This window comes from Pteronotus mesoamericanus, unplaced genomic scaffold, assembly GCF_021234165.1.
Source record: "Pteronotus mesoamericanus isolate MK-2021 breed Mesoamerican mustached bat unplaced genomic scaffold, CSHL_Meso_final contig_105, whole genome shotgun sequence".
Lineage (NCBI taxonomy): Eukaryota > Metazoa > Chordata > Mammalia > Chiroptera > Mormoopidae > Pteronotus > Pteronotus mesoamericanus.
The window spans coordinates 1,528,141-1,546,057 of NW_026555006.1; the positions used below are offsets into that span (position 1 = coordinate 1,528,141).

General features: G+C 39.9%; 1 protein-coding gene across 1 annotated transcript in view; it reads right to left on the reverse strand.

The window, feature by feature from the left end:
- AGBL4 (AGBL carboxypeptidase 4) overlaps positions 1 to 17,917 on the reverse strand; it is a 1,003,652-nt gene that overhangs the window by 277,779 nt on the left and 707,956 nt on the right. The window contains exon 6 of the mRNA XM_054571930.1: positions 14,957 to 14,996. Within this exon, the coding sequence (XP_054427905.1) occupies positions 14,957 to 14,996 (40 nt within the window). The remainder of the gene's footprint in view (positions 1 to 14,956; positions 14,997 to 17,917) is intronic.

The following is a 17,917-nucleotide window of genomic DNA, read 5'->3' on the forward strand; positions in this document are numbered from 1 at the left end:
AGTGCTGAGACCTATAATTCCTTTAACTGATACTCATTTGCTTCATAACCTTAGGTGAGTCCTTTCTCCCATTTGGGCCAGCAGTTGGGCTCCTTCGGGTATGGTAAGTAGTTTCCATCTTACACGCGGATATCAGCTTTCGAATAGTGGCTGGCTAAAGTGCTGTGGAGAGAGATTTTGAAACTGAATGCAGGCTGAGCAGAAGAGTTTCACAACGATTTAGTGATGTCATGCCATGAGTCTGTGAGATAAGTGATTGGCAGACCATGTGTCATGTAGTTTTTACTCCTGAACTAGATAATATACTCTACAACCATTTCCTTTCCGGCAGTCCTAAAGAATTACTGGGCTGAATCAGCACACCAATTATGGTTCTTTTCTCATTATAAGATGTAATCAAGTTTTTTGCACATGCACGTTACCCAGTAAAAAGACTTACCCAACCAAAAACCTTTCCACTACTCACTACCTGAGTAGATGAAATGAAGGTCAAAGAGGGCCCTTCCATAAAGGAAGGAGACGAAAAAGCCCAGATTTTGGAGTCAGTGTGCTCAGCCACTTACAACGTGGGTGATTCTGAGTGAATCATACAACCTGTCTAACATTTAGCTGCTTCTTCTCCAAAGTGGGATAATAATATTTATAGTCACAAGATGGCAATTAGGATTTAGAAGATTAAAAAATACATAGTACGCAGCACAGGAAGGTACTCTGTCAGAGAGACCCTCACTATTAATTCCATCTCTCATCTTCAAAGCGAGGGCAGGGAGCCCTGGGCTATACATACCTTAGGGACAGAGGTTGTGTCCTATTTGTCTCTTCATACCTAGTCCTTGATGCAAAATACATGTTTAAGAAGTATTTACTGACTTGAATCAGATTACATTCAATAGAAGTGAAATTGGACTCTCTTTTAGATTCCTCTCAGTACACAGCACAGATCTGTGCTCATAAACGCTCATAGAATACAGTCCTCCGGTGGCCCGATTCCAGGATTCCATGGAGAGAAAAGCATGCACTTCTCAGAGGGGCACTAGAGGGACGGCCACATGCCCAGGCACTGCTGGCGCTGTCATCCAAAGGGCTGCCACCTGTGGCTGCTGTGCTATATCCTCCTTCTCAGAGGAAGGGGCGCTACTGACAAATCTGTTAGGCCTCTTCTGCATTTACATGGAGAAAGAGTCTGATTTTCTGCTGTGGCCCCAGAGCACACTCAGGAAGCACAGCCTTTCTCTCGTGGGCCAGGCCTATATCGTCCCTGCTGGGCGGCGTGAAAGCCATCGCTCTCCTCTCCCACCTTGTTAGCTTCCCTCTGAAGTCCCCTTTCCTTGCCCCCCTAACACTGGATGGACCACAATTTCACATCTCTGAGTCATTATTTCATTGTTCTAAACGACATATTTTTGCCGCGGGCCCTGTAACTGTTCTCCTTTTAGGTGAGCCCTGAAGAATTTCACGGCTTTAATGAGTACATCAATTATTGTTCATGGAAGAGCCAATGTCTCCTTAAAGGTTATTTGAAGGTTGATTGTTATCTCAGTGCTTATATCCAGCAAATCTATCTCAGCCTTATGAACGCATTTGACCTTTTTATAGGTACAAAGGAAAAATAACAGAACAAAAGTTAATTTAGACCTCTATAATACAACATTTTTTTTTTCTTCTGAAAGAAATGAAAGGGCATTGAAATCGATACCTGCACAATAACATGCTGATGAATGTTGGGACCTAATTTTCTCATTTTGCTAACCCGAGATTGGGAATTCTGAATAGTTTTCAATCCTGCATTCTTTGGGCACTGTGAAGTCCGCTGTATTGTGTCCACACAATGCTGCTGCACACTCATTATGGGAGTACCAGTGGTCCTGAAAAGGTCAGTTAGTTAGAAATGTCAGCGTTCAATGGAGCCGCGCAGATCTGTACGCGCACGGATCCAATTAGAGCGGCCGGGCACCACCACTCTAAGCCAGAATCCTAATGAGCAAGTAGAGGGAAGAGGAAGGCGCCTTTTTCTTTTTCTTCTTCTTCTTCTTATCCAAGAGAAATGGAGATTGCTTTTTGACCACCCTACACAGGGTTGTTTAAACTTTACTAAACACCACTTAGGCTCCAGGTAGGCTGGAAGGGGAACCCCAGCTTCTGCAAAGGCTAGAACAGTCAGCTGTGGAAGGGAGGGTGATGAAGCAGGCAGGAGGAGTACTTCAGATGTAAGGCTGGTGAAATGGGTCACTCTTCCCAAGACTTACTCTATTTCACCATGTAGGATGCACATCAAATGTGGATATAGTGATTACATACCGTGGGTATAATACTGGGTATAATAATTCCATGTATAATGCACATAAAAACATGGATGTGCATTATACATGGACAAATACAGTAATTTTAGATTTTTGGGATATTGTGAGCATGGAACTTTCTCAGTTCAGTGAGCCAAAAATATTTCTTACATTCATGACTAAGGCAAAGGCCCTTACGGTTTAGGTCTGTGTTAGGATAGAAAGACACAGATGGACAAATGCAGCTATTTACTTATGGAAGAAACAGTAGCTAGACAATCCTCAATATTTTTCTCAGGAAACCCTGCCAATCTGGAAAAGTGAGGCCACTACTCATATATCTTGGGAGTAAAGGGAGAAAAGGTAACTGTGTCTAAATGGAACCAAAGACAGTACAGTTGCTCCTCAACTTAGAATGGGGTTAAATCCTGATAAACTCATCAAAAGTTGACAATACGGTTAAGTCTAAATACTTTTAATACATTTAACCTACCAAATATCATCACTCAGCCTAGCCTAACCTTACAATGTTCAGCACACAATATCCAAAAATGCTGGAAACATAGTGCATTGTAGAGTATCAGTTGTTCACCGCCACGACTGAGTGCCTGACTGGGAGCTGTAGTTCACTGCTGCTGCCCAGCATCATGAGAACATTATCATATCATGCATTGCTAGCCCAGGAAAAGATGAAAATTTATTTCTACTAAATGCATATCACTTTCACACCATTGTAAAGTCAGAAATTCCTAAATTGAACCATCATAAATCTGGGACTGTCTGTATTGATAATCATAATCATCCGCAGTAGCACTTTGATAGCCAGCCTCCATGATGGCCCCTAAGTGATTCTCACTTCCTGGTATTTATGTCCGTGTATATTCTCCTCCCACAGTGAATAGGGTGATTTGTGTAAGTCTGTATCACAAAAGACACTGCAGCTTCTGCCTTGTTCTCTCTAGGATTAATCACTCTGAAGGAAGTCAGCTGCCATGTTGTGAGGATGCTCAAGCAGCCCTATAGAGAAGTCTACATGACAAGGAACTGAGGTCTCCTGTCAAAAGCCAGCACCAACTTGCCACCAATGTTAGTAAGCATCTTGAAAGATGATCCTCCAATCCCACCCAAGCCTTTAGATAACCACAGCCCTGGCTGACATCTTAACTATAATTCATGAGATATCCTAAGCTAAAACCATCCAGCTAAGCTGCAACTAGAATCCTGACCCATACAGACTGTGAGATAATAAACATTATTGTTGCTTGAAATTGCTAAGGTTTGGGGTAATCTGTCATGAAGCAATGCAATCACCATTTATTTAAAGTCTGCTATGGGGCATGTACCTTACTATGCTGGCCACTTCACATATATTGTATCCTTTACAAAATTCTAAAAAAAGTGTTATTATCATTTTGATTTCACAGATGGCAAAATGGAAGGAAGGAACAGAAAAACTTACAGACTTTCCCAAGGTCACACTCTTAAGTATCAACAGAAGGGGTGGGATTTGAACACATAATGTATGTATGTACTACAAATTCCTTGCTCTTCCACCCATACCCTGCTGCTGTACATGCACAATAAATAAGTAGGTAAACAAAATGTGTAGAGAGCATATGCCTGCTTTTGCATTCATCTGGAGCAGATACTTCTTACAAGGAACAATTATATGTCAACAATCTGGATGACCTAGAAGAAACAGATAAATTCCTGGAAACATACAACCTACTAAGAATGAATCAGGAAGAAACAGAAAACCTGAACAGACCTGCCCTCAAAACCCTTGGCCACTGATGTGGCTCTTGCTTCAGCCAGGAAGGCCCTCCTTGTGTCCAAGCCCCCTCCTAATGATGAGCCCAGTTGCTGCCCAGAGATTCTGGCTGTGGAGCCCCTGCTACATCTAGCCTTTTAGGTAGAAGTGCTGGTGCTTAACAGATCAATGTTTGCTCTGTTCTCAGGCATTATAATTCACATAGTGGGTTTAGCTTTAGCACAGAGATAGTCATTGTAAAAATTCATGTGATTTTGGACTATTTCCAGGTAATGCCCATCCCCAAATAATCCCCCAATTTCACATATGATGTTTATAATTTAACTTTCAGCCAATCAGCATAGATTTCCCTGGACACAGATACTTGTTCAAAGAAGAAGTCACAATGACCCAACCAAAGAATAAGAAGCCATAGAGATTCTGCTGGGACTTCAGTGTGAGTCTTTTTGCTTTTTCCTGCTGGACTAGCACTTGGGAGGATGCAAATTCTGCCATCTTAAGGCCAGATATAGCCTGGAAATGGAGTTAACACTGAGCAAGTTGAGTTTAGAGGAGAAAAACAGACAGAGTCCCATGACCCCTACATCAAGGTATAGAGAAAGGCAGATTTATTTCTGGATTACCTATTTCCATGAACCAAATGGATTACCTTTTTATGCTTAAACTAATTTAGGTTGTGATTAAAGAGTCCTGCTTACATAGTTCCTGAGCCTTAATTTGACCTTTCATGCTTTGATTTCCAGTTCCTCTAGGCCTGGGGTCTGCATTCCATCTGATGGCCATGGTCTTTCCTGCTTCATCCTAACCTGACCTGATCTCTCTCATGCTGATCAGCTATGGTGCTTTTCGGTACCATATCTCCAAAATCCCCTTTCCAGAGCTCAGTCCACCCATCTGGATGTTCCACAATGGGACCCTCGGCCTCTTTCCCATGAATTTCCTCATCCAAGTCCCGGGATATGGTGTCCTAGATAGATTTCCCAAGAAAAACATTATAGGAATATACGACTCAGGTTGTCTCCTAGGGACCTTGAGAACAAATGTGTTTCTCCTTCCTTTTCTTTGTTTCTCAGATTCTGGAATTTGTTTACACAGATTTAATGTACTTCCTGAGTAACACCCTGTGCCCTTGTTTTTCACTGTTGACATGAGGTGGAGGTTCGGGGATGGAGATGGGATGTAAATTGATACAATCTTTCTGGAAAATGGGATGGCAACAAGACTCAATAATTCCTTAAAGATATTAATACTCTTTGGCCCAGTAATTCCACTTTAAAAATACTGAGCATAAGAAAACATGCAAAAAAAAGTAAAAGGCTGTTTTCACAAATGATTTTATGGTCGAGTTATTTAAAAGAGAAAAACATTCAGAAATAATACAAATGCTCAACAATGGAACATATATTTTTATAAGCCACACAAGGTATAAGAGATGGAAGGTACTAGAGCTTTTAAAAATAAGTATGCTTTTAAAAATGCTCATAAAATGCTCATGGATCTACTAAGTCCATTCCTTGTTTCTTGGTAATCTATTTTAATGCAATAACCTAAAATGTAGATAAAAAGTATACACAAAGATTAATAAATTATTCCTAAGGTTGAGAAAACTTAAATCAAGTTAAATATCCAACATTATTGGTAGGGGAAAGTCTTTCTGTTATAATATTAAATGAAAAATCAGGAAAAAAATTTATATCTATATTATCTAAACTATATAAAACAAAATTATACATGTATAAAAAAGGCAAAGAAGTAAAAGTGTTAAGATATTAAACAGTGACTGTCTTTGGGAGATTACTAATATTTTCATCTTTATATGCTCTCTGTTTTTCAAAATTTGTACCATGGCCATGTGCAATTTTTTAATACAGAAAGTTATTGTAAAAAGATGGTAAGTATGTAAACTACATAGCAACAGAAAGATTGTTTATGAAATAATGTTAAGTAAAAAAAGATGTATATAAAATTTACTGTGATTGCAATTATGTAAATATGTTTCTGCATATAGACAAGAATTGAAAAGGAAAATGTATAAATAGAATTAAGTTTTGTATTGTGCTAAGGCTGTGGGATTAGGAGTGATTTATTTTTCTTCTTTAAAGATCTCTTTAAAGTTACTTTAAGGCTGTGTATGCATTTTTTGAACTCTCCTCTCCATGCATATCCCCCGCGCTGCTAGCTTTCTGGCCGTGAGGCCAGGAGTTCCCTGACTTGGCTTCACTGCCGGTCCTGGACACCCTTGACTGGCGCCACAGGCCAGGCTGGCTCCCAACATGGCTATGAGGCAGCTGGTAATGGCTAGTTTGGCCTCTCTTGTTCCTTTTTTCTCCAGAGGAGATAAATTTATGTCTTGAGACAAAGCGTAAGATTGTCATGTAATAGCCAGCGGTCTCAGTCTATCACCATTGAACATAATTATTATTTTAATGTTAAGAGGAGATTTAAAAAATAAAACTTTGTGAATATTTTTGATCAGAAACAAATCTAGCTGTGATTTTTTGGAGGTTTCTATGATATCTTAGGATAACAAATGGCTCTTCAGGACGTAGCTTAGTTTACTGAAAAGTCCTTAGAGCAGGGAAATACCTTGTACCCAGATTATATATTTTAAAACTCCTACAGTTGAACAATAAAAAGAGAACTACCTTTTTGAATTTAGGAACAGTCATAAGACTTGCTTTGACCAAGGACACTTGGACAGAAATGACACCTTCTACAATTTTTTAAGAGCAGGTGTATGGCTCACCATGTCTCCCCTTCCCCTCTGTCACGATGCCCCTGGTATTCCAGGCTCCCTGTAGCCCCAGCAAAGTGGATCAGCGTGAATTCTGCCTGAGAAGGAAGACTCCATGGGCCAATAGCACAAATGAAGTAATATTTAAAGATTTTATTTATTTTTAGAGAGATGGGAAGGGAGGGAGAAAGAGAGGAGAGAAACATTGATATGAGAGAGAAACATCAATCGGCTGAAACATCAGTCGGCTGCCTCTCACACTCCCCCAGCTGGGGACCTGGTCCACAACCCAGGCATATGCCCTAACCAAGAATCGAATCAGCGACCTTTCAGCTCACAGACTGGCACTCAATCTATTGAGCCACACCAGTCAGGGCATAAATGAAGTAATATTTATATGTATCAGTGGAAAAGACAAAGGATTTGAAGTCAGACAGATCTAGATTTAAATCCTGACTCTGTCACTTACAAACAGTGTTCATGTGGGCAATTCAGCTAAACATGCAGTGCCTTTGTTTCTCATCTGCAAAGCAGGGAAGATGATACCTGTATTATGAGAGAGCAGGGACAATTATGTGAAAAATATATGTAAAGCACTTGTTTATATATTTGTTTATAAACAAATATTTATATGTTTATATGTTTGGCACTGAATGCCAGTATAAGATGCTTCCTAAATGCTGTCCTTTTAGTCTAAACCATCAAAAAGCTATGACCGTTTGACAGGGTGCCAAGATAATTCAATGGAGAAAGAAGAGTGTTTGCAACAAATGGTGCTGGGAAAACAGGACAGCTATATGCAAAAGAGGTAATTTGAACTTGTACCTCACGTCATATTAAAAAAATTAACCTGCAGGAGTACATCTCTGTGACCTTGGGTTAGGCAATGTTTTCTTAGCTGATACCAAAAGCATAAGGAACAAAAGAAAAACAGATAAATTGAACTTCATCAGCATTAAAACTTTTTTTCTTCAAAGGTCATCAAGTAAATGAAAAGACAACCCAGAGAAAAGGAAAAACATTTACAAATTATATAGCTGATAAAATACCTTGTACCCAGATTATATATTTTAAAACTCCTACAGTTGAACAATAAAAAGAGAACTACCTTTTTGAATTTAGGAACAGTCATAAGACTTGCTTTGACCAAGGACACTTGGACAGAAATGACACCGTCTACAATTTTTTAAGAGCAGGTGTATGGCTCACCATGTCTCCCCTTCCCCTCTGTCACGATGCCCCACGTGGCAGGTGCTCTCCGTACCTTCCCACAATCTCACATGTCCTCCTGCACTTAGGATTTCTGTACCTGTGTAGTAATGTCCAATTGCTGACACCCGCAAGTCTCTCCTGCAGGCTACCCCTGGCCACTGGAACCTGTGATGCCCACACACAGAGCAGGTTGGATGTATCAGGACATTAACCCACCCACCGGCAATCCCTCTCCCTCGCCCCTCCGAAGGAGAACTCGGAGGCTTACTTTGCACACCGACTCTCAGGGTTCTCCAGTTTGAGTTGGTCCCATTGTCATCAGTGGCGGCTCGCTTGATAACAAACCCTTCTTGGCTTTCTTCCTTTTCCTGTATCACTTCCCCATCCCTACCAAGGTCTCTGGGATCATCTACCAAATAAACTATTGGCACTAAATCTTCTCAAGGTCTGCTTGTTAGGAAACCCAAACTGATGCACCCAGCGATGTTACAAACAGAAGATGTTTAGTCAGCCTGGGCGCCACAGGCAAGAAGATGTAGGGCCGAGCTGATGCCCGTCCCTGTGGAACGTGTACCTAAAGTGAAAAGTAAATCTTTGTTTTTTAAGCCCCTGCAATTTTGATGTCATTGTTACTGCCCTGTAACTTAGCCTAGTGAACTACGTATGTTTTGCCAGTAATCCTCATTCTAGGAATTTTTCCCAAACAAATAATTAGAGATGTACATGAAAATCTTTATATAAAAATGCTCTTTGTGGTATTATTTACAATTAAATAATTGGAGGCAATTTAATATACAATAGGGGGATTAACATATAATAGAATGCATTTTAGCTATATAAAATTCCCTCTTAGAGAATATTTAGACACTGAAAAATGTTCACACTATTCCAATAAAACAGTTTATATAGTTTCATTCTAACTTTATTTGAAAATTACATGTATTTATATATACATGTACAGAAAATAACAGTTTCTCTTCTCAGCCTGGTAGTTAGGGTTTTACTCGGATAGGAAATAATGCCTCCTCATACTGCCTCCTTTCACTGACAGGTTATAGGAGAATAAAATTTCCAAAAAATAAAAAAGAAACTCTAGTTGGACTTCTGGATCAAATGACTAAGTTCATGCTTCAATAAGCCTATTAATTTCCATTAAATAGTAATATTGAATAATATATAAAAAGAAATAAAACATAGTTGGGCTCCATTGTGAGAGAGACATCCCCATGAAGCTGAAATGTACAGAAAGGCACAAGGATAAATGATCCTGAAGTTGCTGGCTTGCTAAGATCAGGATGTAGAATCAGGCAGTAGCAGCTGAAAGCTTGCTTTATCCCATATTATCCTGTGGAATAACAGAAACTAAAAATGCTCTGTAGGAGATGAGGATCAGAGAAAAGATGTTCTGCTTAGAGCAAAGACCAAAGGTAGGGCTTCCCTGTCATGAAAAGAATCTAGGAAAAAAAGGGGATGTTGCAGAACTTTCTGGGAGATAGCCCCCGTGCCTAACAGGCCTAGAAAAGGGAGGAAGAGAGACCCAGGAACCTAGAAAAGGGAGGAAGAGAGACCCAGGAACCAAAAGCTATTCTGACTTTTTGGTCACTAGATCTACTATATCCCTAATATTTACTAGGTCCTATGCTGAAGCTGTGGGTTCAGGCAACTGCACAAACCACCCCACAGAAATGTGAGCATAGTGAGAGTTTATGGGGGTCAGGGGTGGGGAGAGATGAAAACAGAACCCTTCCCCCTCAAAGTGATTTTACAAATTAAAATTTTTAAATGCATAAAGAAATAGAACACTAAAAATGATACTAAAGAAAATCAACAATTATAACCTGAATTCACTCCAGATGAAACTTATTTTATAGGACAGTCAAAAATTTTAAAGTAAGCATATTGAGGATATTCAAAGAAACAAGGAAGACATTAAAACTGAATAAGAAATCACAAAATAGAATAGGCAGAAATAAAACAAGAACAGGTGAATATAAACAAAATTAGAACTCTTTTGGCTATTAAAAATATATAATAATTAAAATATTGAAAAAGACAAGAAAAATTTAGAGTAGAGATAGCAAATTTATGAAAGCAAGTTACTTGTGGGGAACTCGAAGTCAGTACAGTAAGATAAAATGATAAAAAAATCACAAAAAATTGGTTAAGGACCAAGCCACTTGAGAAAATCCAATAGTCATCTAATAACAATTCTTGAAGAAGAAAATCAAAGGAACAAGTGGAAAAGCAACATTTGAACAGATAATTTACCAATAATTTCTAAGAAACAAAGTCAGGCTCTCGGGTGGGAAGTATACTCACAGTACCAAGCAGGGCAGATAGAAATAAATTCATACCTCAATATATCAAAGTGAAAAGCAGAACATTAAGATTTTTAAAAATCTTGAAACTTAACCAAGATGTTACCAAAACCAACTACATAATGGCAGACTTCTCATCAGCAGTTATAATGTCAGAAAACAATGAAAAAAAATCTCAAAGTACAAAGGAAAGTCCTCAAAGTAGCCAAACTACCATTCCAGAGGAAGGGTCAAAATAAGGACACATGAACTCCTACTAAATTCAGTATTAAAGGATTTACTTTAGCAAGGTAGCCTCAGGTGATCTTGAGATACAATAAATAAGAGAACACAACAATTTATAAACTTGAATTTGCTCAGCAATGCTTTGAGTGTAAGAAAAGTCAATTAGCTAATGATGATGATAGTAGTGATAATAAGTATATTGATTTTATTTTTTGCAAAAGTTTAACTTAAAAGTCTAAATATTATGGACTAGATGTTGACAGGGCAGAGTTTGGTAGGTGGTTAAGCATGTTAAGCGCTCTTTTGTGGCTGGAAAAATGATAGATATTTTGGATGACTGTGGGCTTTGTAAGAGAATGTACAGTCAAGTATATATCCAAAAGAGACCCATTTAAGGTTAGAAATAAAGTCTGTAGCATCCAAATCTGCAGATGGGGTTAAAAAAAAACAAAGGCAGGTAGTATATAAAACATAATCCAAAAAAAGGAAGGGCAAAAGAAAAAAATAAAGAAAATGAATGGTAAACAGAAAGCAAAAATATGGTGGTAGATATAGGTCCAAATATATCAGTAATTATAATAAATATAAATAAATTTGCTGTTATATTATAGGGATTATTATATTTTAGTTTTTTTAAAAAAAGAAAATTGTGCTTCAAAAGATACCCTACCAAGTATAAAGACAATTTAAAAATTAATATTTATTATAAATATGGCAATGTGGAGTCAACAAAGAATGAGAGTGGTAGACCAATGAAATAGTACAGAGAGCTTAGAAACAGACAGATGCTGTATGTAGGAAAATTGATATATGACAGATACGTCCTTGCTAATAAATGGGAGAAACAATGGACAGTTTTTATATGGTTCTGAGACAATGTGTTACCCATATATAAATTAAAAAATAATGAAATGCCAAAGTTACATTACACAAAAATATGACAGATAATAAATATGACAAAGATTAATCTTAAATGAGATCAAGACCCAGGTGTGACACAAAATTTGACAATTCTTAGAAGTAAATAGAGAAGAATATGTATCCAGGTAGGGAAAGAATACTTAAGTCAGTCTCAAAAGCAAGCTCATAAAGCAAGAGACTAACACATTTAGCTACATTAAAATTAAATAAAACCTTTCATATATCAAAATATATCATAAGTCAAATACGAATACACAAGGTACTCTCTGGAAGAGGATACTGGCAATGCATATAAGTGACAAAGTATTGATAATCAGAATAATAAGAACTCTAAATGAATACAAATTAAAAAAACCAATGAAATTATGAAATATATGAAAAGTCAATTCACAGAATAGTAAACTAACATGGCCAAGAATTATATGAAAAGATATTCAATCCAACCAGTAATCAGGGAAACATATCATAAAAGCAATGGGATACCATTTCACATTTATTGTGATGACTAGTAAAAATTTACGTCTGACAATTCCATGTTTGGGAGTCAGAGAAATGGAAACTCTCATAGTTTGTTGTCGGAAGTGTAACTTTGTTTAACTACTTTAGAAAACAATTGGCCATTATGTAGTAAATTTGAAAATAATCAGCAAGTCCTCTTCTAGCTATATACCCTAGAGAATTCTCCTACTTGTGCACAAAAGGAGGTGCACAAAAATGCTCTTAATAGCATTGCTTGCAACTGCAAAATAACCAGAAATATCCTAAATTCTGATCAATAAAATGGATAAATAAGTTGTGATCTAATCATTAGTAGAATAGTATATAGCAGTTAAAATGAATGAACCAGAGCTATATGTATCTATTGAATGAATCTCTATAAATAATAATGAGTAGGCAAAAATTTACAGAATGATATTTATAGTGTGACTCCATTTGTAGAAATTTATAAAACAACACCAGTTATATATTTGAATACATAACTATGGAGAAACACTGAACCCATTATAGGGGTTACCTATAGGGTAAAGGGAGAGAGATGGTATCAGGTATTAGCAGATAAACATCTCAACCAGATTTCCAAATTTTTTGACCAACGAGACATGTTGGCATAAATGGCACAGTGTTGAATGGATAAAGCCAAAGTGTTGGGAGAGAGGAGAGTAAATGGCTGTTATTACATCTCTATTCTTCTCTGTATCTATAAAATTACTCACAATAAAGAAAATAATGCAGATTAATAAGCTTCCAAATCCTCAACCAGCAGTTTTGAAGACTCTGTCTATGAGGAATGGCAGTATCAGACTGTAGGCCTGTGTTGAGGATGGTCTGGGAGGAGTGCAGGCAAGCGAGTGCCTTCCCCTGGCAGCTCCAGAGGGGTAGGGAACCCACTGCTGGCTGCTGTGGCTGCTGGTGAGGTGGGGAATGGGGATGGCTCTGAAAGTAAGGAAAACTTTTCACATGGAATAGAGTTGTCCAGATAATATGAGGTCTACTAGTGGTTCCGAACCTTTCCAAGTCATGGTGCACACGGATGATATTTGTCTGGCACACTGGAGTAACCGCTTCCACCGTGGGGGTGCCAGCTACCTCACATCCTACTCAGGCCTCAGAGCTGAGTGGAGCAACATCGCACAATATCACACAATTGTAGCCTACTAACAGTATACCAGGGTGCCATAACACACATATTCTTTTCTCATCTAAAAGTAGAGAAAATTGTAGACTATCATAAACTCTGGCAGCACTTAGCATGTTGAATTCCACAGCTGCCCAAAAGGCATGCACTGAGAGTCATAACTACTTTTGCTTGAATTTGTGTACTAGTGGTTAGGAACAGAAGGAGCTAGCACAAAAAACACAGTTAACAGAGAGAGAAAGTTTTCTTCTAAAGTTTTCAGCACAGAGACCAAACCTGGTCACCTTCCCAGGCTAATCCTTCTTTTGAGCCATTCTCCTTTTATTCCATGCCACCTACAAGCAGCTTCCCCATTCCCTAGGATTTTACATTTCTCAGGAGACAGATAAAGAACCCTCCACAGTTTATATATTGGCATCATATCAGGGTGTGGCCAAATAAGACTGGGATGTGGACGCAGGTAACCTGGGTCAGCACGTGTGAAGTGGCAGAGGAGAGTGATCCAACAAGACAGGACAAAGAATCACTCGCCAGCACCTTCATGGGGAGAAACTGGTAGGTCACACTGTTGACTGAGCCACTCTTGTTATATTAGCTTAAGATTTGGGATTTCTATATACGTAATTATATGTATGCTTGTGTGTTGTGTATGTGTTAAACATAACTCATTCTACGGGATAGATTAAACATTATTCAAACTAATTCATCGTTGTTCTTCTGAAGTTGCAAGTTCAAAAAGCTCTATCTGGTGGAAGTACAGTAAGGTCTCCTGAAGTGGGTGCATCCAACTTACATTTGCAGTCACCATCTTATATGTCAGTTACAGAGACCAGATGGATAACTAGCCTTTGCGCTCAGACAGTGCCTGCAGAGGGCAATTTCTGTCTCCTTGGAAGTGAGCCAACTGGGCCCGGGATACAGCATAGCAGGGCTGATGGAATGCAGGGCTGCCATGGAAGAGGACTATTGGTTACTAATGCATTGATACACCTCCATGTTTATTGGTAATTAGCCATTCTTAGGGCCCACCAACTGTGCCAGACAGCCGCTCTGCAACACGAGCCCCTGTCCCAGGACCCATCCCCCACAGTCCAGTACCCACAGTGCAAAGCCTAACGCAGCAGGGGGTCACCAGGGCTCTTAAATGTGTTGATTGTCCCCAGTGCACAAAGATGGGTCCCCACACCTACTCTTGAATGCTCATTAACCCTGCAGGCACCATTACCTCCTTGGACCCTCTTGTTGACCAGTTTTTCAAGTTCTCAAACTCAATAAAATATGTTTCTGCAAAACTAAATAGCTCAACCTCTCACTAGGTTAGATGCCAGGCATAGGGAAAAGAAAGGGCCTTCTAATCCCATGGCCATGGCTTTGCTGGAGGACTTGACCTTTCCCTCTGAAGGTGAGTGACAAGAGTCATCCTGACCCTCAGCACAGAGACCAACCCTTTCCAGACTAGTCTTTCCTCGTGAGCCATCCTCCTTTAATTCCATGCTGCCTACCAGGTAGCGTCTCCATTCCGTATGATTTAAAAACATTTCTCAGGAGACCAGGACACTTCCTTGACATTTGGGTTCATCAAATGATTTGGTGAAAACTTGACCCTGGAATATGCAGCAACATCAGAGTATTAGCTCTGTCATCTGCAGAGTCAAGAGGAGGCAGCAAGAGCCGGGAGGGAGAAAAGGCATAGCCTGTGGGGCAGAGGATGTGGGGAGAAGGGTCACTGGCGGCGCAAAAGAGTTCTGCTGTTCATTCAGGGAGCCAGGGAGGAGGGCAGGGATTGCATTCGGATAGACGATCAGGCATCATTCTGGGAAAGGAAGGAAAAGCCAAAGCACAATGGCCACACCTACTCACCAGGGCTGGTTATTGTCAGGAGGTCAAGCTGCCGCTGTTGCTGCAAAAGAAAACACACTGTGAGAGCACTAATTTAAGCCAGAGACAAACTTGTGCTTAGTGGGTTAGGGTGGACATAAAAGGGGGTGTTCGGACACATGAGCAGGATACATTGTGGATAAATTGGTGCTCACTCACAATTCTGCAGAGAGACAAAGGGCAGGGATGGCTTCCTGTTTTTCCTTGGATGGCCAGAGCTGAAAGAGTCTTAGAGGTCTCCTGGTCACACCTATATTGTACTCAGAGAAAAAGCCATGGGCTCATTCGCCTGTACCGGATGGCCCTGGATTTTTCTATGCTCATGCTGGCTGCACTGGTTAAGTGGTGGACAACCTGGCAATTCTCTTTGCCTTGAGGCCTTAAGTCACTGTCATTCTCCTGATATGCCTTTCTAATGAAGATATTCCTAGGCTGCTTTATTTCTTGAATTTGCTCCGCAAAGCTTTGACAATTTCCACTACTGATGATTAAACTATCCCTTCTCTAATTGAATCCTCATCTCTTTGTACCACACAACATTCAAAGAAAATATTTGTCAGGCTCATTATGCCATGTGGATAAAGCTACACGTATTTGGAGGCAACTGGCCGTGGCCAAAAGCTGGGCTGATCAACATTTCAGGAGGGTTGCCCCTTATCACAGCATACTTATGGGGAAGCTCGGCTCCAGATCGGACATCATGGGAACTTGATGGTGGAAAAGTGGGTATTGGAGGTTGGTGGGGACAGTGGTGAGCAACTCTCTTAAAGACTTAAGTCAGGTTTCCTTAATCCCTAATCACCCTCTTTCTTTTTCCTACACTTGATTTCCCATTTCCCATAAATAGTATGAAAAATCTGTATTTTTTTTTTCCTTAAAAGGGTCCAAACAAACTCCATTGTGAGAACCAGGCTATAGGCTACACATTTCAGGAGCTTCTGATTACCTGGTATTTCATCTAATGGATTCTTTGCCATATTTCTCCTTCCCTGTATTTCCCTCTTTACCTTGTCTCTAAGAATAGTTTCCTGAAATTCTGCTTAAGAAGAAAGGGGAAGGTAGCAACATTTTTTGGGTACCAACTACAGATCAGGAGCTTTGATGTGTCATTTCTTTTTATACTCTTGTCAATCCTACAGGGCTGGTATTGTACAGGGAAGAGACATGAGGTTCAGAGAGGAAAAATGCTGTTGTAAGACCATGTCTTCATTAAATGACAGAGCCAGAATTAAAATCCAATCAATCTAATCCTGGCTTGAAAGACCAAAATATGACAAATATAAATGCTGTATAAATGCTGAAAATGATGCCTGATATTTCATAGGAGCTCAATAAAAAGAAATGTTTAGCATTGATACTATTATCACCATGTGGTTCTTGGTTTATGTAAGCTACCTCTTCCCTTTTCATACAATTATGGATGCTTAGAACTTGAAGGTCATTGAGTCTGACCTGCTACCAGGACAGAAACTCCCTCTACAATATCCCCATTAGTTGTACAAACTGCTTCTCTTTCATCCCCTTTCTTGATGGGGAACTCACTGCTTATTATCGGTCAGATAGTTCTACTTTGAGCAGGGTTGCAACCTGCTTTCTTATGACATGACCTCTCTTTCCAGCTGCCTCAGCCCATGGAAACAGTTTGGACAGATGAAGAAGATCTGTTTTCTTCTCTACAGGCTAAACACTCTCAGTTTCTTTGTCCTTTCCTCATAAGACCTGGCCTCAAATATCTTTGCTCTTGTGGTCACCCTCCTCCTCCATTAAACTTTGATCTGTCCCAGTCAAAACCTCTTTAAGTTCTCTCCACCCCTGGCTCCAAGGACTTCTCACCAGCCTAAATGTGGATCTGTAGCCCATCACCACCTTCTCAGCCACACACCCCTGTTCCCTGCCAGCTTGTAACTCTCTTCCATTGACATTTTCAAGCAAACGATGCAATTCCAGGATGTCCTTGACCTACATTGTAAACACATATCCTTGTACTGAAATGAAACACGCACACGGGCTAGCAGGAATGCCAGGGCCGGACTGCCTTCCTCTCCAAACACAGAACTTTGCCAAGGCCAACCTGTGTGGCTTGGCACTTCCCTCATGTGTGTGGCAAGAACACAAAATGTCCTTCTATTTTTTCATAAGCTTGACTTTATGACTGCTGTTGATGATGAAGGCCTATTTATCTGAAAAAAGTGTCTATTTCCTAATTAAGAACTGTCTCTAAATGGTGACTTTGTGTACAGGGTTCGGCAGAGAAAAAAGGAAGGAAGACTGACAGGAGGAAGACATCCCTGGGCTTCTGTCCTGGGTCTTGAGTGTGGCTTTGGATAACTTACTCCATGTCTCTGGCCTCAAGCTCCACATGTCTAAAATGAGTGAGTGAGACTGAAATACCCCAGGGACTCAAATCAAATGCAACCAGGCACTGTGATTGTATGCTCCCTCTTCTGGTGCAGAGAGTTCCCTGAGAGTCCCTGTAAGCCAGGACACTGGAGGGTCAAAGGACAGAGTCAGAATTTAAAAGGGGTCAGATTTTAAGCTTCCTTTTTATGTTGCAATTTTCAGTGTGTGTGTGTGTGTCTTCCTCACTAATCAAGGAACATCCTAGGGGCCTGGGACATCTATTATGCAGTCCCTGTCATAGAGGAGCCCTCAGTGAAAGTTTGCTTCAAGTCAACTAAACCATTTCTGAAATCCTCATTACCCTTTCAAACCCCCAAGCCTTCGCTCACATGGGCCTCCCTGTCTAGCTTAATCTCTCATGATCTTCACTGAGGTCCCTCCTTATTTCTCAAGACCTCCATGAGGTCTTCTCTGTACACAAACTTCCAAAGCTAGCCCCCTTCTCTCCCTTCCTCAGAGCAGAATATTTCATTTTGATCTCCCAAAGCATCTTGTAAAACACACTTTCTGCATCATGCTCTGTCATAATTGACTGTTCCCTTC